General features: G+C 34.7%; 1 protein-coding gene across 5 annotated transcripts in view; it reads right to left on the bottom strand.

Moving 5' to 3' along the window:
• Positions 1–23,723, bottom strand: part of LOC123552094 (palmitoyltransferase ZDHHC14-like) — a 53,092-nt gene extending 29,369 nt beyond the window's left edge. For all 5 annotated transcript variants that reach the window (XM_053541636.1, XM_053541635.1, XM_045341478.2 and 2 more), the window contains exons 1-5: positions 23,359–23,723; positions 16,068–16,228; positions 14,591–14,749; positions 5,701–5,838; positions 1,868–1,916 (exon numbers count right to left, since the gene is read on the bottom strand). In XM_053541636.1, the coding sequence (XP_053397611.1) occupies positions 1,868–1,916; positions 5,701–5,838; positions 14,591–14,749; positions 16,068–16,228; positions 23,359–23,570 (719 nt within the window). In that variant the 5' untranslated portion in view covers positions 23,571–23,723. The remainder of the gene's footprint in view (positions 1–1,867; positions 1,917–5,700; positions 5,839–14,590; positions 14,750–16,067; positions 16,229–23,358) is intronic.
• Between the last annotated feature and the right edge of the window lie 18 nt (positions 23,724–23,741).

The following is a 23,741-nucleotide window of genomic DNA, read 5'->3' as shown; positions in this document are numbered from 1 at the left end:
CCTCGCTGTCTTTATCAATATTACCTAGAGACAGTGAGAAAGTTTTTGTTGCCGTAGCGGCCCAGATTCGATTCCAGACTCTGGCAAATTTTCCCCCTTGATTTGGCATTTTTAAAATAGTTTAAGAACAAAATCTCAAATTCTTATGTTCACAATATTACCAAATTTTGATTCAAAGAAAGATTTTTTTTAGCCAAAATCTGGAGGTCAGTGCCTTTGTGTACCAAAACATCAAAGTTTAAACATACATCTTACATTTTGTTGTTTTTCTGTACAGAATTTTTTTTTAATTCAGACTATAGTGTTTACATTTACAATTTGTTTGATATAGGTACAACATTATCTGGTATGCACTGTATAAATGACTTCAGGTGTACTGTCCTCTGTCAAAAGGAGAGATTGTCACAAAAACCTTTTCAGGGAAACAAACTCAGGACACCGTTGCACTCTTTGCTCTACCTACTGATCTAACCTATGATGCTTCAAAATATTTCCTTGACATGCTATCATGTTTCAAATTCATGTACCTGTCTTAAAATTGACAACAAAATCTCTTCAATGGGTGAAGAATTTGAACATCTTAAACTGCTGCAGAAAGTCCATTGATACTAACATCATTTAAGTATACTAGATATATGGCCTGGCATAATGAATAACTTTCTCAGATAGTAAAAAGTTCCCTTTCTCAGAACGACATCAAGTTTTGCATTCAGACAAATAGTTCCTCTTTCAATGAGTGGGAGAAACATTAACAATTTTCCATAATTTTAAAACCTGTTATTACAGCCATACAGTAACATTTTATATTAGAGTAGTACAGTATCATTTTACTGAAGCTGTAAAGTATCATGTTACTGGAGAAACAGAAACATTTGCAAAGATTTCAGGAATTCTTAGCTTTCCAGTAAAACTATTTAAATTTCTGACATATAAAATATAAAACTTTTTTGTAAAACTGCTGAACAATGTTAATGATATGAACAACCTTTTTTAAGTAGAAAATCATGAAAACAAGAGCTGTTCATAAAACATTTATGTCTGCCATGATAAGCTGTTACATGATTACTATGACCTTGGCCTTTGACCTACTTCCCCTCAAAACAAGTGGGTTAATCTACGTCATAACCCAAACATGCTATCAAATTTGAAGATACTGGGTCAACAGTTTCCCAAGTTACTGAGCGGAAACTGTTTTCATGGTTCAGGCCCCTGTGACCTTGACCTTTTACATATTGATCCCCAAAACAAAAAGGGTCATCTATTTTATAAGCCCAGTCATGCTACCAAGTTTGAAGGTTCTGGGTCAAGTGTTCTCAAGCTATTGAGCGGATTCAGGCCCCTGTGACCTTAACCTTAAACCAAAAAAATTTTAGGGTTCATCTACTATACAGATAACAGAGCGGACAGAAGGAGTCACTGTTAACCCTGTCTGAAAACGAAACCAGGGGTCTTCAGTTACATCCCCTTCTCCAACTAAATATTAATAATGTTTGGATAAGAGTCCCATGTATGGGTGCTTCACTCCTGGCACACTAAGAACCAGGGAAGCTTCTGGATTGGAAGTATACTATCTTCTAACTAAAGTTTATAACAAGACTTTCTGCAGGAACAACCCATACAGGTTATTGCTGGCAACTATAAATAAGCTTACATAAACAGTGTTGGAGAAAGATCACAAAAAATGACTCTGTGACTTCAAAATCGATATAAAAGAATTTAATGTCCCCTTGACAAAATCTAAATCTAAGGAAACTAGACAAATGAAAATAGTTCAAATGAAAATCACCAGCAACAATATCTTTTTACAAACATTGAGATAGATAAGAAGAAAAATGTCTCAGTGAACAAAATCAATACAAAAGGATATCTTGCTGGAGAATCTCTCATGGCATGAAGAAAATTCTCGGCTTGAGAACCTGAAATATAAACATAATCATTGATTAGTTCTATAAACTTTCTAGTTATAGAAGGAAAGCAAATATGTATTGAAGAGAGAGGCAATATTCTTATTTTGTGGTTCACTGTAAAAGATTTTAAAGATGTAACAATATAAAACTTTTTTTTGTACCTGCAAATTACTTTTGACTATAAAAATACGTTTGTACCCTACTTATTGAGCAGACTAGTTGTCAATTTTCTGAATTCCAACTAATTCAAGGGCCACAACTCCAGAGCAACAGAGATTATCTACAAATATATCTGGTTACCAAACTTGGCCAAGATAACATGCCCATAAACATTCTGACTACATTTGGTGAACATTGGATATGTGCTACATTGTTTATTAAATGCACACTGTCCATTTTCAGTTTCAAGTAATTCAAGGGCCATAACTTAAACAGTGACTGGGGGTATCCGGCTTGTTAGTTAATTTGTCCAACATATTACGCCCATAAACACTGAGCAAAATTGGTGAACTTGGATAAGAACTACATGTACTCTTGTTAAACAGCGGAACAGTTAATTTTCTAATTTTCAGTAACTGAAGGCTCAAAACTCCAGGGCCCCTGTAACAATCTGGCTAATTATCCAACAGAGCCAAGATATAAGCCTTAACCTTGACCCTGGGGGTCTGGATTTTATGTATGATAGGTCATCTCATGGAGAACATTTGTGCTAAGTAATATTAATTCCACTGATGGATGACAGAGTTATTGATTGAACATGAAAATGTGTACAGACAGACTTCCAGACAGATCGAGGGCAGAAAAGTGCAATTCTATAGTCCCCTAAACTGGTTTTCAGTCAGAAGGGGATCAATAATGATTTCTCCCTAGGATTCAGATCCATTCAAATCATCTATGTATCAAGTTAATCTAATAATGTTGTCTGTATCTAATCTATTAGTCACCATGGTGAGAAATATTACTACAGTGGACAGACAGTTCCCTGACTGAAGAAGCAGTAATTCAATTGTTACCAAACACTTTTAAACATAAGATAAGAAACAAATGGACAGAACTGTATTAATGAAGTCTGTTGACTCCCTTAAGTCATAAGGTCTGATTCGCAAAATATTTTGTCAATATACTATATACACAGCGAATTTTTTCCTTCTTTATAAAGTACCCCTAAAAGGACCTTTTCCCAATTGAAAAATGCAATCTTTTTTCCCAATTATCATCCAAAAATTCCCCAAATGACCAAATTAAGTTTGCATTTTGATGATTGCAGAAGGAAAATTTAGTTACATTGACATTCACCATGATTTAACCATTTAAACAGTTTGTTTGATGCTGTTTACATGGAATTAAAGGAAGAATCATTCTAAATGATTTTATCAATTAACTATATAAATTCCCAATCTGAGTAAAAATACCGCTAAATTTCCCAATTTATCCGGTACCAGACCTTTTCCCAAAAGGGCAAAAAAAAAATCACTGTTAATACTAACACAAGGCAGACAGCAAAAAAGTCTTGAACTTGAAATAGTGTAGAGCTATCATAGATGATACAGTGTTCGAAATTCACGGTAGTCCGACAGCCCGTGGCTACCAAATTTCAGCTCGGGCTACTGATTTTCCACAGGTACAAGCCCGACTGGGCTACCGTATTTTCCTCATTTGTTTAAAAAAATGCTAATTAAACGAGTACTGCATCATGATTTTCCAGACTGAGAAACGCTTATGGAATTATTGGTTTTTGCACTCTCACGTGTTGAGAATCAAACGCAGTGTCAAAGACATAACCGCAGCACTAATTGGCTGAATACAATCACCTCTAGCGTAACGGATAATTTGATTAGCTTTCACACTTCTCGCGAAATTCTCACAAGTACCTGCAGTAGGCGGAGCTTAAATTATGTTATCAGCGTGTGTGTAAATGTGTATTCAGCACTCGGTATTACATCTTACAAATTGTCAACAGTCCAAGTTGCAGTAATTGGCGAGTGCGGATCCTAAAAAATCGGGCATAACAGTTTAGATTTCGTTTTGGCAAGGAGTGTCATGTCCGATGTTTTTGGACTCTGACGATGCTGATCTGGACTGGAGTATTTCAAGTTAAAATTTTTCAAAAACATGGCAAACATGTACTGTATGTCTTTTTTATTACTTCAAACATGCATAGAGATGTGTGTAAAACAAAATGTTACATGGTGCAAAAAGTATGTATTTTAAGGTGTTAAAGTTCGGGCTAGTGAAATTGGTGTCGGGCTTGGAAATTTTTTAATCTGGTAGCCCGAACGGGCTATTGGATTCAAATCTGAATTTCGTACACTGATGATATGACTGCCAAGGATCAAGTTAAAATTTAAACTTTAAATGATATATAACTGGAAACGGATGTCCTTTACTATGTGATGTTTGGACATAACAATGTGTCACCATGACACAGATGCCTGCCCCTTCTAGATAGTGTTAGGACATAGGAAGTGTGTGTCCCTTTAATAACGGCACTTTGACAGTAGAACATAAAATGAACCAATAGTAAGACCCTGACCTTTGTGGTGGGGGTCTAAGTCCCGCAAGGGGCATATAACCTTATTATAGTGAATTAGGGATGGACAAGAGAAACAACCTTATTTGGCCTGTAAATGTGACCTGGGTTTTGTATCTAAGTCATCATTTTGTACAGCTGAATATTAAAGTTATCTGAAAATCATTCTATGCAAATAAAATTTTAGACTGATAATTTGAACTAAAATCTGTCACCTTTTAGTGTAACCTTGACCTTTGAACTAGGGGTCTGGTTTTGTATGTGACTTGTCTATTTATGGGGTGAATGTTTGTGTCAAGTTTTGAATATCTGTCTATTCAAACAAAAACTTACAGACCAGTCACAAAGAATGGGGGAAAGGGGCAAAAAGATATCTTATATTGATATGACGAAAGGTATTTGAATACCGTATCCTTGCATGTTTAAGAAATTAACAGAGCAGACAAGAACAAGGAGCTGCGTTCAATAAACGTTTGATGCCCCCATGCTTGTCGATAGATTTTGCACCTAAGTCCAAAACGAGGTCAAGGTCAAACTAAGGTCAGGTGATGTTTGAAGATGAGGAATGGTCACAGTTTACATCTGTATTAGTATCAATTCATTCTTGTAAGGGGTATTGATGCTAGACGAAACAGTCCCATTTGGTTAACCAAGAGATGGCCCATATAAAGCAACCTAAGTCCAAAATGAGGTCAAGGTCAAGGTCAGGTGATGTCTGAAGATGAGAAATGGTCACAGGTTACATCTGCATTAGTATCAAGTCATTCTAGTAAGGGGTATTGATGCTAGACGAAACGGTCCAATTTGGTTAGCCTTGTACAGACGCACGAACAGACAGACGGACAGGACAATCACTATATGATTCCCACACCAGTAGATGCTGGGGGCATAAAAATAACATTACATCTTTGACCCTTGAAACCTTTACCTGAGCTAGGTGTCTGTACCTTGCACTTGACACATTGTCTGGTTAGACCTTTCAAAAATTATCTAAAATCTCTAACCTCTAAATGAGACTTTGACCTTTCAGTAGTAAAGAAATTCATTACAAAATTTAAGAGCAAATGTATGCCAAAGTGGCTATCATTTGACTGGCATATTGAGGCCCCAAGTTAAAGTCTCAACGTGACTGCATACATTTTCCTGCTCTGTGATATTTGTATTTCGGTATTATGCATAATCACTGATAAAATCTTATCCTGAATGTTTAACTACAAAAAACATCCTGGATATAAGAATGTGACAAACGTACAAAATACTTACGTAAAATAAGATGCGTAAGAACACAGGCGAATATATAAATACAGAGAATGGATAACGATAAGATGAACAAGTAAAAGTAGCGATAGTTCCGCTTTCCAACACAATTCCCTAACCATGGACAGTGATGGTCAAAACGCTCTGAAATAAAATAAAACAAAAACTATATAATTATGTATGTTATACACAGACTTCAATGAAGCATTTAACAAAATAGTTTATACTAATTTATTTTAGGTCCATTTTGAAGCAAGTTCTACAACTTATTTTAACCACTCTTGGCACCTCATTTATCAAAATATGCTTATAAAGCAAACTGAAAACAACAAAAACAAAAAAAACAGTATATGTAGTTCAGTATTTGAAAAAATGCCATTAAAATGCATGTTGGAAACTATACTGAGAACTGAACGCATAAATATGTTAAGTGTTCTTGGGAAGAAACTTGATCTGTAAATATGGAAGGGTTTATGAGAGGAAAAAAAAAATGAATGTGTAAATTATGGAAATGTTCGAGGGAAATAACTTGATGTGTAAATATGGAAGTGTCCACGTGTAAATATGGAAATGTTCAACAGAAGTAACTCGACTTATAAATATGGAAGTCTTCTGGAAAAGTAACTTGTTATATGTTAGTCATCAAATTTTTCAGTTAACTTCATCAATTGTGAACAAGAGCTTTTTAAATCTACGTAGTTTAATAATGAAGCATAGAAAACAAGAGCTGTCACTAATGGTGACAAATGCCACCACAGCACCTTGACCTTTGACCTGGTGAACCCAAAGTCAGTAGGGGTGGTGTACTCAATAAGTACTATCAGCATGTGAAGTTTGAAGGTCCTGGGTGCAGTGGTTCGTGAGTAAAATGCCTTCATGCAAAAAGTTAGCGTTGGCCCCCGTGACCTTGACCTTTGACCTGGTGACCCCAAAGTCAGTAGGGGTGGTGTACTCAATAAGTATTATCAGCATGTGAAGTTTGAAGGTCCTGGGTGCAGTGGTTCGCAAGTAAAGTGCCTTCATGCAAAAAGTTAACGTTGGCCCCTGTGACCTTGAACTTTGGCCTGGTGACCCCAAAGTCAGTAGGGGTGGTATACTCAATAAGTACTATCACAGGGGTTCAAGTATAAAATTTTGAAAAACCTGAAGATATTGCTGGGGGCCAGGGGGCCGCATGGGCCCCCGGTGGGTCCAGGGCAAAGCCCTGGCCAGGGGTTCAGGGGGCCGGAGGCCCCCGGAAGCTGTGAAATTTTAGTAATTTCAGAGTCATACAAATCATTTTTTGAGGTTCTTCTAGGAGTGTATCTACACAGAGTATTTCATCTTAAAAATTCTAATACTATTGAATCTAGCAAGATATTAGATTATGTCACTTATAACAATAACAAAATATTTCAAGAACATCATAGATACAAAGGTTTTTATTTACTTTTTTGTTAGAAATGCCATTAATTCAAGTAACACATTTCTTTAATTTATAAATTAATTAATGACTGTGAAAACTACATGGTAGGATTGGTGCATTAAAAGTCCGAACAGGGGTGTAATAATAATCTTAATAGGTTTTAACTATAGTTCACTTGTAATACCACTGTCCAGTCAGTGAGAAATGCTGCGTAATAAATAGTTAGGTAGTCAAAACACTTCTACCAGCCTTGAGGTGACATTGTACATCTGGAGAAATCCGCTGCTGATTGGTCTAATAAGATGCTTGGATATTTCAGCATTCATCAAAGTCATCATTTCATTTACAATTTCCTTCACTTTTGGTACTCTGAAGAACACTGTCTACATTTTTCATCAATGTTTTGGCCACACTGCTTATCATGTGGACCGTGTCCCCACTGACATCAAGAAGACAACCATTTTCCCCTCTTATAAGAGTCTCAACTCCTCCTTTCACTCCCCTCATAATGCTACAGTTGTCCATCAAAACATTTACAACTTGTGTCCACTTTATTTCATAATCTAACAGAACACTTTCTATAGACTTCACAATTTCAGCAGCTGCAGCAACATTCTGAATTCTTGAACCTAAGTGGTCAAATACAACTTTGTTTGACTCTTCATCATAATACTGCACTATAATGTTAAGCACTTTGTCAATATTTCTATTAGTTGCCTCATCAATGTTCAGTGACACAAAATTTTTCTTATGAGTATTCACATATATGCTGCACTGGTCCTGGATAATTTTTTTTATTTTATCTAGTGCTACCTTGTCTTCAGCAAGTCATTTCACTAGATCTATGATGTCACCTGCCAGAGAGAAAGGCAGACAATGTTCACTTACAACTGCTGTAGTAAGGATTCTCTCCTGCATTGACTCTAGAGAATCCACAGCCAGGAAGTACCTGAAAAAGGATCATTGAAAAATCAAGCTGTGTTAAAAATGGTCCTATAAATAAGACCTGACATATTTTTACATTTTGATATTTATCGGTTATGTTACAATGCAAACTAAAAATGAAATGTAAAATAATGAATGTTGAAGGTAAAATGAGCATGTACACATCTAATATGCCTGTTTCTCGTAGATTCGAGCTTTCTCTTGTGTTTTAGTAAAATTCATGCCCAAGCAGCATGTTCTTCCATCAGAAACTTGTGTCATTTACATTTTAAAATGCCTTGTAAAATATTAGTCATGAAACCACTGGAAAATTGAGTAAATACCTCTTTTAATATTTTACATCAAAAATTATTTATTTCAAAAGGAAATTACACAGTGGGCAATATTGTGACCCAAAATTTCAAATTAAAAGCATCCTGAGCATATTTTGACTGTTTTAACAACTGAAAAAGAAGTCAATCTTTATAGACATTTGCTTTATGGAAATAGACTGTGCAAACATTAACACTTATTGACCTACCAAACAAAGGGCTCGAATCAATGAGAAAGTTTTAAAATGATGTGGAGTTTGACCTTCTTCAGTTTCTTGCAAAAATGTTCATATAAAAGATGATAACATTGTAATTCTTATTGTCTATTGTTAAATGCAAATATTTTTGTACCAAAAAAAAACAAAAAATATTTAATTGAACAGGTTTACAAAAATATACACAACCCTAAAAGATTTAAGCGAATCAAGGAGAAAGCAGCATAGTTTGGAAACCCTACACCTCCCCCCCCCCCCAGGGGCATAAATATAAATTATTTATTCCTGCCCCCCACCAAAAAAAAAAACTAAGTCCAGCTCTCTCAAAAAATTGGGCAGAGGTTCCCCATGGGCCATGCCAGCACATCTCAACCCCCAACCCTTTCACCCAAGCCATAAAAGTTTGGACAAGAGAAGAAAAACAAGTGGGTGGGGTGACATTTGTACCCAAAACCTAACTAACCACTTGCTTCAACTACGATACAAAAAGACTGGAAAATAATGCAATAAAATGCACATACCTGAATAGTTTTTACAGTTTTGGTGTGTTTTATCCTTTGAATGATTCTTCACTGCCTTTTTCCCCGACGACTGATCATCGTTTTCCCATATTTACGACTGGAAGGTCTGTTGTTTTTTTTTTCAACCAACTCTCGTATTTGTTGCCAGACGAGTCCTTCTAATTCATCCAATCCCATCTCTACTCTATTTTTACACTCCTTGTCCAACACTTTCATGTCCGTACCGGGCCGTAGAAATTGCATATTGGATATTTCGAACAAATATTTAGACTTACACAGTCTGTTGAGATTAAACATTTCCCATTTATTTATTCATTTTTTTTTAAATATATATCAAATTTTCTGTAGCTCTCTTTTACTGTGGCTTATCTCAACAGACTTATAAAATGCGATTTCGGCTTACATAACCTCGATGAGGATTCATCAGTGTCCTAACAGTACAAAGGTTTATTGCCCAATGAACAAGTCAGTGTTATGCCATTGCCACTGACCACAAGGTGATAAATGAGGCTTAAAACTCCAGCCAGATGTTGAGCTGAGAGAAAACAAACTCTGTTGCTCCATTAACAAGATACAAGTTTTATGTGAGTATTAAACTAGATTGTGATTCCTTTAAGAAATGTGCAAAAATGGAGAATAAAATGTAAAGGTAATTCATATATTTTATTAACAAGATCGACATGAAAGTGTATTTACATATTTCCTATCATTGTTTCTAAAACATTTATTATGGAATTTGACTGCCTAAGATAGTAAGGTAACTAAAATGGAATATAAAACACCGACAATACCGGTATCAAAAATCCAGTTGACACCTACAAGTAAGAAAGCACTGTGTATCATGTGTGGTATAGCGTTATTGGTTACGATGACAGGAAAATTTATTTATTGCCGCGGCGGTCCGGGGTTCGATTTCCGACGCGGTCGGTTTTTTTTTTCTTGATTTGGAACTTTTAAAATATTTTAGAAACAAAAAATCATATTATAGTATTCATAATATGACCAAGCTTCAATTTGAAAGAAAGAATATTTTTTAGCCAAATCTGGAGGCATTGCTGCTTTAATGTTTGAAAGTAACAATAGGTCTAACTGTATGAAAACTTACGAAAATTTAAATGAAGACATGAATCATTGTGTATACAGTTTTATTGTAACAAGAGCTACAAGTCAGTTTTATTTTTAGAAAGTTATGTTTATTGGGAAAAACCCACTAGCCATTAAACATGAAATATGTTTTGCAAGATGATGAACGATTTCCGTCAAAGAAATTTGGATATAATAAAATAAAATATTTGTGAATATTTTGAGCCGTGCCATAGGAAAACCAATATAGTGGGTTTGCGATTAGGATGGATCCAGACCAGCCTGCGCATCCGCACAATCTGGTCAGGATCCATGCTGTTCGCTAACAGTTTCTTCAATATTCCATTAGGCTTAAAAGCGAACAGCATGGATCCTGGTCTGGATCCATGCTGGCCGCAAACCCACAATGTTGGTTTTCTCATGGCACGGCTCATTTATGATAAATAAAGTTTCTTTCAAAATATGAAAATTAGAGAACTTGTAGCGTTTTTTCCAGATAAATATCCTTCTACTACTTCTTTCTGATTTTCACGAATATTTGTATGTCCTAGTTGTTGTAGTCCATATGCTTATTGCTTCTTCCATATTACATACAAAATTTTCATGAAAAAGTTAAAATCACATCCCTTAAACCACCTTATCATTAAATAGGCTTAATTTTAGCTATGATCGAAAAACAATTCTGCACATATGACATGTAAACTTTCAGATTGATATGATTTTCTGAAGTTGCCAACTACATGTACATGTCTATATATATAAGAATTATTGTTGGTCAGTTTTCAAGCTATTATTATGTTACATTTTGTTACTTAGCACCCTGGTGCACAGCATGTCTTCACTTTGTATCTAAACAGAATCATAATTGATGTAATACATTGCACCATGCCATCAACAAGAGACCACTAAAGTCTAATTAACATGAATCTGCAATCAGACATGAAATTACAGGGACTATAGATAAGAAAATATTTTTTGTGATTTATAGCAGATATTAATCTACCCTCTGATATAAATTAATAAAAAGTCTTAGAAGGTATTTGAATAAATTGTTTTTAATTCATTCACAAAATGATTTGAAGGTATCTTGAAAAAATATTTGAAAATGTTTTTTCTTTCAATTTCAAACCTTTTCCCTCATTTTTTTCTTATCAATTATTCAAACAACTCATAAACAGAATTAAATTGATACTATTTTGAAAAATACATTTTCTATATATTTCAAATTTAAAGTGTATTTTATACACACTTACTGAGATCTTTTACAATTAATGAAAATTGATCCCTCTCTGGCTTATTCACCAAGTCATAAAAGCAAAGCACCTGTTTATTGAACCCTTGGGGCAGTCGGCCAAAGGTTACATTACATCATGAACATGTCTGCAATGATTTCTAATGAGATAGTGATTATCAGGGGGTATGAAATTTGTCCGGCTCAGCATTTGTCCAGTCGTTAGAGACAGAGGCTAGAGATATTGTAAATTTTATGAGAAAGTGGTATCAGAGAGGATTTTATGGCCAAGTGCTTTACATGTAATGACTCTAACGACTGATGCCAGTCTAACAAATATTGTGCGTTTTTGGATTTTTGAAGAGTGCGCGCGCGAGAACGGTGTACGGGAAGTCGCATAATGGTTGTTTCCCTTGCAACGAACGACAACTGCTCCTGCACTTGCACCTCCGCGAAACGGTCAGTTTCTGTCTTCGTGGTCTCGCGTCCATCACCCCCCCCCCCCCCCCCCCCAAATTTCTCAACGGATTTACACGATTTGGAAAAATGATCTCTCGGACCCTCGAAAAACCGGAAATCCGGCATAAACCGGAAAACTTGCACCCCTGCAGTATCAGCATGTGAAGTTTGAAGGTCCTGGGTGCAGTGGTTCGCGAGTAAAGTGCCTTCATGCAAAAAGTTAACAATGTGACGAACGGACGGATGGACAGTTGAAAACTAATATGCCTCCCTTTGGGGGCATAAAAAGAGGAGATGAAATGCTATGTTATTTGTGTGGTGACCAAGTATCAATATAAAATTATATTTTAGTGCTCATGGAACAATAATTATCTTAAATTATATTTCAGTGCTGCAGCATGATAAGCAGTAGAATCAATACATTTCATTGGGAATTACAGCAATCACCTTTACTTCATTCCTAGATGAGTCATCAAGCTGCAGAAATGAGGTCATAAATGGCCTTTTATGACTAGGCATAGAATCGGACTCCATACTTTAATGATAGATATTTCTAGTCTATTGTAAAGTTGTCAATACGATTTTGGTCATGTAACGGATTGGATCAAAACGTCTGCAACTGATCATTCATATTTATTCAGCAGTTAATACCCGATTTTGTATCAAACACTGAAGGGAAACAGATCAATGGCCTCGTAACTGACAAAAAATCTTTCTTACAAGAGTAAAGATTACAGAAAATCTGTGACTTTTCATTCAAAGAAAAAACATTCATTAAAGCCATGACTTTTTTGTAACACATTTTCTCAAACTAAGCAATTTAATACCTATCATTAAAGGTATCATTAACTAAAAGACAAATCTAGAATTAATGTCTGTATTTTGTAGCATATCAGGAGACATTATTGATTGAAGCATGCACGGCACATCTTTAAGGAAAATCTTTATAAAGTACTATATCTGTTTACATCTACATCTTTCAGTTTATTGATTTTTGTAAACCTACTGCAGTCGTGAGGAAAATCAATCAGGCATCGTAAGCTGATGCGGCTTGCCTCATAACTTGAAATATGTGAAAACTTATTAAAATCTCTCATGACGGCATTACCGACAATAAATGCTTTTGGAGTATTGAACACAATTACAAATAAACACTTGCAAACTGAACCCTTGCCAGTAAATATTCAATAGTTCGAAAGCCATTCAATATGTGTTTTATAACATGACATCAGAAATTAATTTTCACAATTTTATTTCCAATTTTGACTAAGTACCCCAGTAAACCTGTGTTGAATACAGGCCAGTCATATGCCTAAAACTATGGACTGGCAATGTCAACTATTGACTGGCATGCCATTCAGTAAGTATTTCATCACATGATATCAGAAAGCTTTATTTTAACCTTTACCCTGCTAAACTTCTAAAATAGACTGGTCTATCGTTCAATTTGGGCAGTACCATTTATTATCTGAAGGGGTGTTCAATGAAAATTTACTGACTGAATAGCGAACAGTGCAGACCATGATCAGCCTGCAAAGGCAGAATCACTTGTTGCCAGCAGGCTAAAGGTTAAATTTTTTGACTTATTAGCCCATTAAATATGTTTTCCAAAATAGACAAGTCATACAGCACAAACTATGGATCAATGATTTATATAAAATGTAACCAAAGCTAACATTAATGAAACACATTCATAATTATAGTTTGCATAAATACTTTTCTTTTTTAAAATTGCCTTTTGCCTCTGTTGATATGTAGGACATTGTACACTGAGAATGGTGTAACCTATAGCAAGATGGCTCTGCCATATACAGAGATGTATATATTTCTAGAGTTCTATGAGATCATCATGCACCGTTACCTCGGTGAACTGACTTAATGAATAATCTATGATTTAACATGAATAATCAATAGCAAAAGTCTACATTTCAACAAAAGTGGGATTTTTCCACTTACATTTCCTTTTTACTACAATGATCTGTATCTCAGTTTCAGGTGTTCAGTTGTGTCAGAACTTTATATTTAATGTACAGTAAATCCCAGTTTCAAATGGCTGTAAGATTATTGTATCATTCCTCATATCACTAAATGCAATGCTGTAGTACTGAACTTTGTAACACTAATAAAAGAAATGTAGTAGCTGTGCTTATGGTTATTTTCTTAATGACGGCAAGATGGGAGTGTTTCAGCCTTGTTTAGGACTTGCACCAACATGAACCTACCCACTGTTTCTGAGACAAAGAAGGGCAGAAAGACAAAAACTGAAATATCAAATACTTCTTTCTGTCACTCTTTTCTGCGAACATCATGTCTTAAATACAACGAAACTTAAACAAACTTAACATAATACCTAAATGGCAGTCCAAAGTGAGAAATTTGTGTTCCATAACCTGTCCACCTTTAGTATATACATGTATTAACAAACATTTTACATGTGAACAGTATTTCAACTTACCTACAAACTTACTGCAACAACTACAATGTGAGGCCATTGGAGGCTGGAATAATTAACATGAAAAGCAGAATACTTTAAATGTAAAGATATATTTCTACTAACCTGCACAATTATCACAACGACTACAATGTGAGGCCCTGGGAGGCGTGAATATTTTACATATCAAGCAGTAATTCAACTTACCTACACAATTATCACAAAGACTACGATGTGAGGCCCTGGGAGGCCTGAATGTTTTACATGTACAATGTAAAGCAGTATTTCAACTTACCTACACAATTATCACAAAGACTACAATGTGAGGCCCTGGGAGGCCTGAATATTTTACATGTAAAGCAGTATTTCAGCTTGACCACCTGACCCTTTATAACCACCTCCTTGGTACGTGGAGGTGGTCTGTATGCCCCAGGAACTGCGCTGTTTGGAATATCTGAAAGGATTCAAAGGAATATAGCAGATACTGCTTTAATGCATGTATTTTAGAAAAAATGTCACACATATCGAAGTTTATGCAACAACTTGTAAGAAAATAATGGAAGTATTCAATCTGTTTATGTTTTGCTGTAAGTATTGTACTTTCACTTCAGAAGTTTTTTCAGGACTGTCAACACAACTAATGTTTATTAAACTGTTTGAAAAGTAGAAAAAAAACTTTGGCTGAAAGGGCAAAAGGGCGTTGAATAAAGGCAAAAGGGCTGTGATTAGGACAGAAGGGCGGCACTGAAAAAGGGCAGGATGGCCCTTCTATTCCGCTCTAGTAAAATCCCTAATGTATCACAGCCAGAATGTATAAATAGTGTTCAAACATGGTTTTGATATTTATAAATCAATTTGATTCTTATAATATTGTCTGTTATTGTAAAGTTGAGATCAAATATGATAGAATTAGAACTGTTTCTTCATTTATGTATGGAGCCAAATGGTAGGTTGTCACGCTCCTTTGTTTATTCACGCCAGGACTGGAAATGGTAATATGTCTTGCGGAATGTTCCATTAGGATGCAAATGATGGCGAATTATTCTGCACAGTAAATAACAAACTCAGTGTGCGTGTGTGTGTAAATTAATCAAAACAGTTGTGCTATGTGTGTAAATTAATCAAAACAGTTGTGCTATTTGACCATTTCCTTTTAAAGATGTATTTGAAGTAAAATATTTGTTCAAATTTGAAGTGATGAGTTGGGTTTTACGACAAATCGACACAAAATGGTCATATATCGCCGAGTCAAATTTGAAAAGTGCTATTTCCCAATGCATACATGGCGCTAAATATCACATCAACGTGACATCAACATAATATCGTTGTGATGATTTAAGCATTGCTTGTCATATAAGAATCTTTTATAACCATTAAGAACCCAGATATACTCATGAATCAATATCATTTATGTCCATGTACTGAGAATAATCTGTAGAAATACTAGAATACAGATAAAATTTTGCCATTGCACATGATGTTTTTACTGTGTGTCAGACTTAAAGCCACATCTCTGAAATTTGAGAAGACAACCTTCGAACAATTTAAAGTTTTAAACAAAAAAAAACCTCAAATATGTGAATATCATTACTCACTTCAGACAAAAGTTATATAAAAACGCAGTGGTCTCAGTTTAAAAAAAATATGTCTCATCTAAACGGTCGAATGATGCTTGCCAATGAGGCTTGATTCAGGACTGTCAAAAACATCCCAACATCGTTCAGAATTTTAGGTAAGTAGTGTAACAATGCAAGCTAAGAAATATCAAATACCAATTTGTCTTTCAATGTCAGCAGCTTCATCTGGTGTTGCCCTGGGAATAACTCCAGGATCACTGAAGCTCGTACGAAATAACGTTGCCATGACGAAGATAAACAATGCCCCACCCACTGCGGGTATAGCTGGTGTCACATGCTTCGCTAAATATGGGCAGCTGAAATATACAGATCACAGATTGGATAAATATGAAAATAATTTGTTTAAAACTTGAAACTAAAGGGAGTTCAGGGCACTAGACAACTTTTGGGGACAGGTACCCATACCCTCAGGAAGGGGGATTTTTCGACATTTTAAGACGAAAAGGGGAAGTTTAAGCCATGTATATGTAACTACTTTTCACACTTATTATAATTAATACTGTTTTCAATCATTCCTAACTGATGTGACTATATTGCAACAGTAATCTTCCTTAGAGGCACTATATAATATTAAAAGAAAGAACCACATCTATTTGTGTCAAACAACCTATCATCAGGTGAATTTTCTTCTAAGAAAGGGGAAAAAAACATATTATTTTAGGAGGGGAATGGTACCCATATTCGGCCCCAAAAATGGCCAAACGAGTGCCCTGGAATTATAGAAAAGCATTTAATAATTACATTGATCATTAACAAAAACAGAATATGTACTTGACTACAAATAACATCCCTTTGATGGTGGTATGATATTGACTAGATTATGCTTATTACTGTTCAAAGCTATTACTAGGCTATGCTTAAGTAGCTTTTAAGTATTTCTTACTAGATGCCCACAGACATCATGTCGAGCCCGCCCTTTGATCTCATACTGTGACCTTGGCATTTGAGATAGGAACCTGAGTGTTTGCACATGACGCTCCGTCACACTGAGGTTAACATTCATGCCAAATATAAACAAGATAGCTCCATGCATGTCAAAGTTATGGTCCGGACAAACAAATCTGGACACACGCACGCACGCACATACACCGAACAGCCATTCGGGCGACTATGTCTTCGCTTCCGCAAGCAGGCTCGACAAAAATGCAGGTATTTAGTCTGAGAATTATACAAGAGGGCATGATGGTTCTAATTCGCTCAGCTGAGTACATGAAAAGGAATCAGTAGTCAAAAATGTTTTGCTAAGATGTTTTTCTGCTAATTGACCATGTGACATACATCATTACATAACAGTAGTTTTTGAACCAAAGTCAGTGAACTAGAGTGTCAACAAGGTTTATACACAAATATTTATTTCACATACATGTTACAATTTGCTATAGATGTACATGATCTACAGTCACATCAAGAGAAGAAACAGAACATTTTCATTATAATCATGAAGACTTCTTAAAGCTACCTTCCACAAAACAAATTTTGTTACAGGAAAAAGCTGTTCTACTTGTTGTATCTGGCCAAAGAATTTTGTTTTCAATATTGAGGCAGTGAAAATTGTTAAAATCGCCATACTTTTAAAGATTTCAATGCGAAATACCACAAAACCACAGTTGTTATAAAAATAGCACAGTTAACCTCGCCGTATGCACAGACATCTATTTCAAGATGTAAACAATGTCATGATGTCAGACGGCCGAAAGAAACTGTGACAGAAACAATTAACAATTGAGGAAAAAATAATTAATACTTCGTTATAACATACAAGTACAAAATAGTGTACTGTATGGTCAAATTATCTCAGCGAAATCTTAGAACTGCTGCTTGTGGTCACCATTTTTGATTGTTTAAATCTGTATGGGAAAGAAAATACTCTACTTTCAATTTCATGTTCTAAAGAAAGGTTTCAGGACTCTGTGAAAAACAAGTAATTACAAAGTAACAAAATGGAATTTCAATTACAACTGCTATAAAATTTGCATGGTCTAAAACCATAACATAAATAAAAGATATATATAAATGCTTGCAATTACACGGAAGGTTAACTTAAAATTTTGAACAAATCTCCCAAGACTTTAGTTTCTCTTCAAACTAGTTTTGATAAATGATCCTATAATAAAATGATAATTGCAGTTAATATACAGTGATATACCAAATAAAGTTAGTATTAGGGACATGGGTAAATTTATAATTACCAGTATAATCATAAATACGTTCAAATTTATATAAATATTCTGATGGCATGTTTATACTTATCAAACAAATTTGCCATGTTGGTCATACTTTACAAGTTTACATGCCTATGTTATTATGTAAGTTCCAAAGTTATTATATGATCATGCAGAGTCTGTCCTTAAAGCAGCATGCCTCCAGATTTGACTAAAAAATAATCTTTCTTTCAAATTGAAGTTTTGGTCATATTATGAACATTAGAATATGAATTTTTGTTTCTAAAATATTTCAAAAGTTCCAAATCAAGAAAAAAAGATGACCGCGTTGGGAATCGAACCCCAGACGGTCACGGCAATAAAGACATTTTCCCGTTGTCGTAACCAATAGCGATATAGCTGAAGTAGTGAATAATGACTTCAAAATATAGATATTTATAATCAAGACAGTTTACCTGGAAACGCTTTTCGATTTTCATCGTATAAAGTAGTAAAAACAGCAAATTCTCACTTGTTTCCATAACATAAAGTTTGTCAGTAATTAAGTTTTAAAGCCTTCTTAAGAAATATAGCATTTATTTCAAGATATCTAAAAAAAATTATTTTTTTTGTTGTCGAACGATCTGGAGGCATACTGCTTTAACAATAAACCAAACATTACAACAGACTGGTTAAATAATGTTCGTTTTCATAAAGGTCAAGATGGCCAAGATTTTACTAGAATAGGTTGGTTGGTCACATTATAGTATGGTTAATCGACAGCCAAATTACACCCCAAAAACGTGTAAATTCCAAACTGTCAATAATTATTTGACAGCAGTACTGATCTAGCATTAATCTAACAGTTTTTAAATACTTCTGGCATCAAAGCACTGCTGCAAGCCTGGCATTCAATTACTGTACACTAATTTTGATCTGTTGAATGCCCATTGTTTTTTTGTCATCTATAGCTATCATTTAAAGTGTTTGATGAAAAGTACACACCTGCTTTATAACCAGGAATTTACAATGTCAGGCAGTGAAGTTGTGTCACCATCTCAGTCTGAACCCACAACTTTTCAGTAATTTTCATATTATTATTATTATTATACCAGATTTATATAGCGCCATTTTCGTGATAAACATATTCAAAGGCGCTTTACATATAGCAAACGCAGCCACACAGGGCACAAAATTCATCCTCTACTAGTACAGACACTGAGCGATCTGACCAGAGAGACAGAGTGAGATAAAGCCCCCAGAACAGAAAGAGAGAAATCCTGTTAGATACAGGCCTGTCCGGCTAACTTAGTCTAACTCTTTACGAACAGACAGTCTGGTTCTTTAACGTGCCCGGTGTATAGCACCAATACACGCGAAGCCGTCTTTCCTGGGAAGAATCAGTACAGGCCTCTTAGTTAGGTGGGAGACACTCAAAGAGCATCTCAGAAATTTCTAGTGCCTGGACCAGGATTCGAAACCCAGACCTCTGGATTGACAGTCAAGTGTGTTACCACTTGACCACCGGCCCACCATACATCTTTAGCACTATAATTAATTTTAATTATGTCATGCCCTTACATAATTGTATCACTATGTACATGATGTACAATTGCATCATTCCAACATATCCAAGGATCATCACTTTAATGAAAATTTAAAGAAAACAGAGTATACATATGTATCATTATGAACATAATTATATCTACTACTATAATTTAGACATTCTGCAGTAAATTTTAAACAGAGATACAATAAGAACCGTTTATTTTCTCCAACTTCGATGGGAGCTATTGACCCTGTTAATTAAGTCAACATTTTAACTTTTTATTACACACATGTACCTGTTTTATACTGTTACAAAACTGATTATTAAAAAAAAAATTGGGTTATAAGTTGTCATTTTCTGAAGCTGAAGGAAATCTATCTATCTTCATCTACTGTTTAACTCTCCTTTTCAAATTATTATTAGGCCTAAAAAAAAAACTGTTTGTTTCCAGTGACATTGCCAAAAAAAATAGGGTAGGTAGGATTTTTTTTTTTTTTTTTTTAACCTAACCCCATCGTAGTTTCAAACATGGAGATTATAAACCTTATATACATGCATCCTATTGTTATGTTTGAATTACATCTGAATGTACAATGACTTTGATGATGTTTTAGCAATATAAAATGCCATTTGATTGTGTATTTTAATATTACGAAATAAATACTTGATTTACATGTTTGTGTTTTGTTGCTTATATATTAACAAATGCACCGGCAGTGAGAAAGTGAGACTAAAAATAGTTAACAGTGTTAGATATATAGACAAGAGCAGTCAAATCAGTTTAAAAACACAAAATTTTCTTTTTAAATTAACATTAATGCATATGTCATTCCCAATCAATGAAATTTTCATGTTATGTATATCTTTCAGTATTTCATTCTGACTCATATCATTCATATGACTTTAGATGTCTGCTATCTGGTTGCCTAGTCTGTCCTCTAGGGTTTAAACTTTTTCTTCAATGGTGTCCAGTTATCAATTCATTTATGAACTATATTTTTGTATTAAAATACTGTATTATACTTTAGATAATAAGTTGTTTACCTACATCTGATCAGTATGTGTGTTAACAAGAGCTCCGCCAAGCGGGGCAATATACACCCAAAGGGTTACATCAGAGGCAACAAAGGGAAGAAACTAAAAAAAAATAATTGCAAGTCCACAAAAATATCCTTACCAGGTACAGGTAATGTCAAAATACACCTAAAAATTGGAGGTACCATCCATGTTATACCACAGAAAAGTGGTCTCGGTTTTTCCCTACGGCCAATAAACAAGTTCCAAAATAAGCTATTTATAGTAACATAAAAGGGAAGTAATTCAAAAAAAAATTATTGGAAGAGAACAAAAAAGGGATCTGCAAAATAAAAACAACAGCACTGCAATGCAGAGCAATAAACACAAAGCAGTCATATATGACCTTTGACATCTAAAACATGGGCTCTGCACATCGTTTTGGTATGGTGAACATTTGTGTCAAGTTTCTATGAATTCCTTCAAGGGGTTCAACAGTTACAGAGCGGACACGAAATTGCTAAAGGACACTGGAGGTATAACATAATACGTCCCTTCGGGCGTATAAAAATGCTGCTTTTTATGAAGTTATATTTGTTGTTTAAAAGCTTCCAATGTTGTTGTTTTGAATTAAGAGACAAATTTTGACAGTGATTTTTTTCAGTTTTGGGGGAAGGGGGTCGGTGCCCTTTGGAGGGGGAAAAATACGACGTAAAACTAAGAAAAGGGGAATTTTCATTTGTGTGTAAATAAACTATAGTTTCAAGTTTATTGATAAATTCAGGGCCCATAAGAACATTGTGACATGACATATCATGCATATAACACAATGTAGCATATCAATACCAAATATCTGAATAAATTTTTCAAATGTAGAGGATAAGACATCCATTAGACTACCAAAATTTACAGCAGACATCTGGTCCCTTCCTAAACCAGTCGGTGAGTGGCCGTTTTTTTTTTATTTCTGTCAAATTCTGACATTTGCAGTCACTGTTACATTTGACCTGTCACAATAAAAAACAAACTGTAAAAAAAATTGCGTTGGACTAGTCCCTTCCCAAAGCATAAAATCAAATCCTGACTGACTAGAAGATGGAAAACTCAACACTACCCGGCCAAACAAATAGAATGCAAATCATTTACAGACTATCATTCAACAGCGTTGTTGTGCAGAATAATAAAGCGCTTCGATGATACTGATTTATCAAGGGAAGTTACTCCAAACGGTGTCGATGTAAACAAAACGCGAGATACCGCGGTGAACTGTTTTCTATATGAAAATAAATAAAATAAACTAGTGAATTATGATTTAATTAATTGGCATTTTATTTTTTATTTTCGGAGGGGAATTTTAGGCATCGGAAAGGGGAAAAAAACATACTATTTCGAGGGGGGAATGGGGCCGAATTTCGCCGAATATTTTGGTGAAAAAAAACGCTGTTTGATGAATAGACGATTCAAAGTTAAAGGAAGGATGAAGATTTATAACACTGAGAGTTACAATAAGAAATGCAGAAATCTTCTTTTACAAATGATATATGCCACAAACATCACATAAATTAGAACTTGTTTTTCATTAAAACAGTGACACTATAAAACATCTTTTGTAAAATATTATTGTTTCAGGCTAACTAGACATTATTCACATTATTCAAAAACCGTGTATTGGTGTCTATAAATAATTATTAATCTAATTGCTTGCAAAAATGCAGTACCTGGTACACTAACATGTATGTATACCTCTTTTGATATGTATTTATCTTTCACATTTAGTATTATGCTGCCTTAGAATAAAGAGCTCATAATTATGTTCAAACAAACAATTAGAACCAATCAAGATTACTGACCATGCTGACTAATAAACAAATTGGCTGGAAAATTATGTAGTAATTAATTAATTAAAGATGCACATAGAGGTGCGAAAGTGAAGATCACTTAAAATTAAAAAAAGGCGCACGAAAGGATCAAATGCTGGTAATATATGTTCAGTAGAGCCTCACAATTTAATGTACTATGATGCTCTTAAAGAGCCTTTTTGTTTTGCCCTTCTGTTTTTTTTTAATATTTTGTTTCGTTTTAAGAATGAATCACGGTATCTCAAATATGTATCAACTACTTTTTAGAAGGTATAAAAACTCACGTTAGCAGTTCACGTGTATCATTTGTGTCAAATAAAACAAATTAAGAAAACTTTAACTGCCAAACTTTGATAAAACACGCCTGCACAGATCACGCTTGCAAGCATAAAATTTACAGTTAAATATTTAGGGCCAATTTTTAAGGTAAGATACATTGTCATGTCTGTTCCTTTCTGTCCATTCATCCGTCCATCCGTGTGTCAACACAAAACAAGAAACCTTTAATAAATCACGCACAAGTAAATCATTTATGACTCCTTTTTTAAGATACAAATTACAATGTCATGTCTGTCTGTTCTTAAGATACAATGTCATGTCTGTCTGTTTCAATAACGACAATCTGTCGTTTGTTGATAACATAACAAAATGTCGACCAATGCATAAATACGGTGAAATAAACTGGTAAATCACAAATAGTAAATTATAAATCATAAAAAATGTAATTTATTTAACTAATAACTAATTCTCAGTATTCATATTGATTACCGGACCTCTAGCCTGCCCTGTGTGGGTTGTCTAGAGGTCTGGTAACTAGACTACCAAACCCCTAGCCACTTCCCTCAAAAAAACTAATAACTCACTCAAATCCAAAGAAAAGCCCGCATGTGGCAATAATCAGTGTACAAGTGAAATAGAAAATTCCATTTTGTCGAGCCATCATAATCCTTCCGTTACAACAAAATTTATTTTTTCCAGGAAACACTTCCCACTTCCTGACATTTTTGCCCATCTTCCCCTCCAGCTTAGATGGGGAGTCTGAAGACACTGGTTGGTAACATTTGTCTTTTTTCATTCCAGCTTTACTCACTGATAGAAGAGTGTCTCACTGGATTATTAGATATTACAAAAATTATCAAAATTAATCAGCCTAGTAGTCATATCCACAAAATATCTGTTATTTAACCATGTCAATTGATGTTTTTCCAAAATTTATTATTTGTTGCCATTCACATAATTAATGCGC

This window comes from Mercenaria mercenaria, chromosome 4 (assembly GCF_021730395.1).
Source record: "Mercenaria mercenaria strain notata chromosome 4, MADL_Memer_1, whole genome shotgun sequence".
Taxonomy (NCBI): Eukaryota; Metazoa; Mollusca; class Bivalvia; order Venerida; family Veneridae; genus Mercenaria; species Mercenaria mercenaria.
Note: the sequence above shows the minus strand (reverse complement) of the source record. Positions and strands in the feature narration are given on the sequence as shown.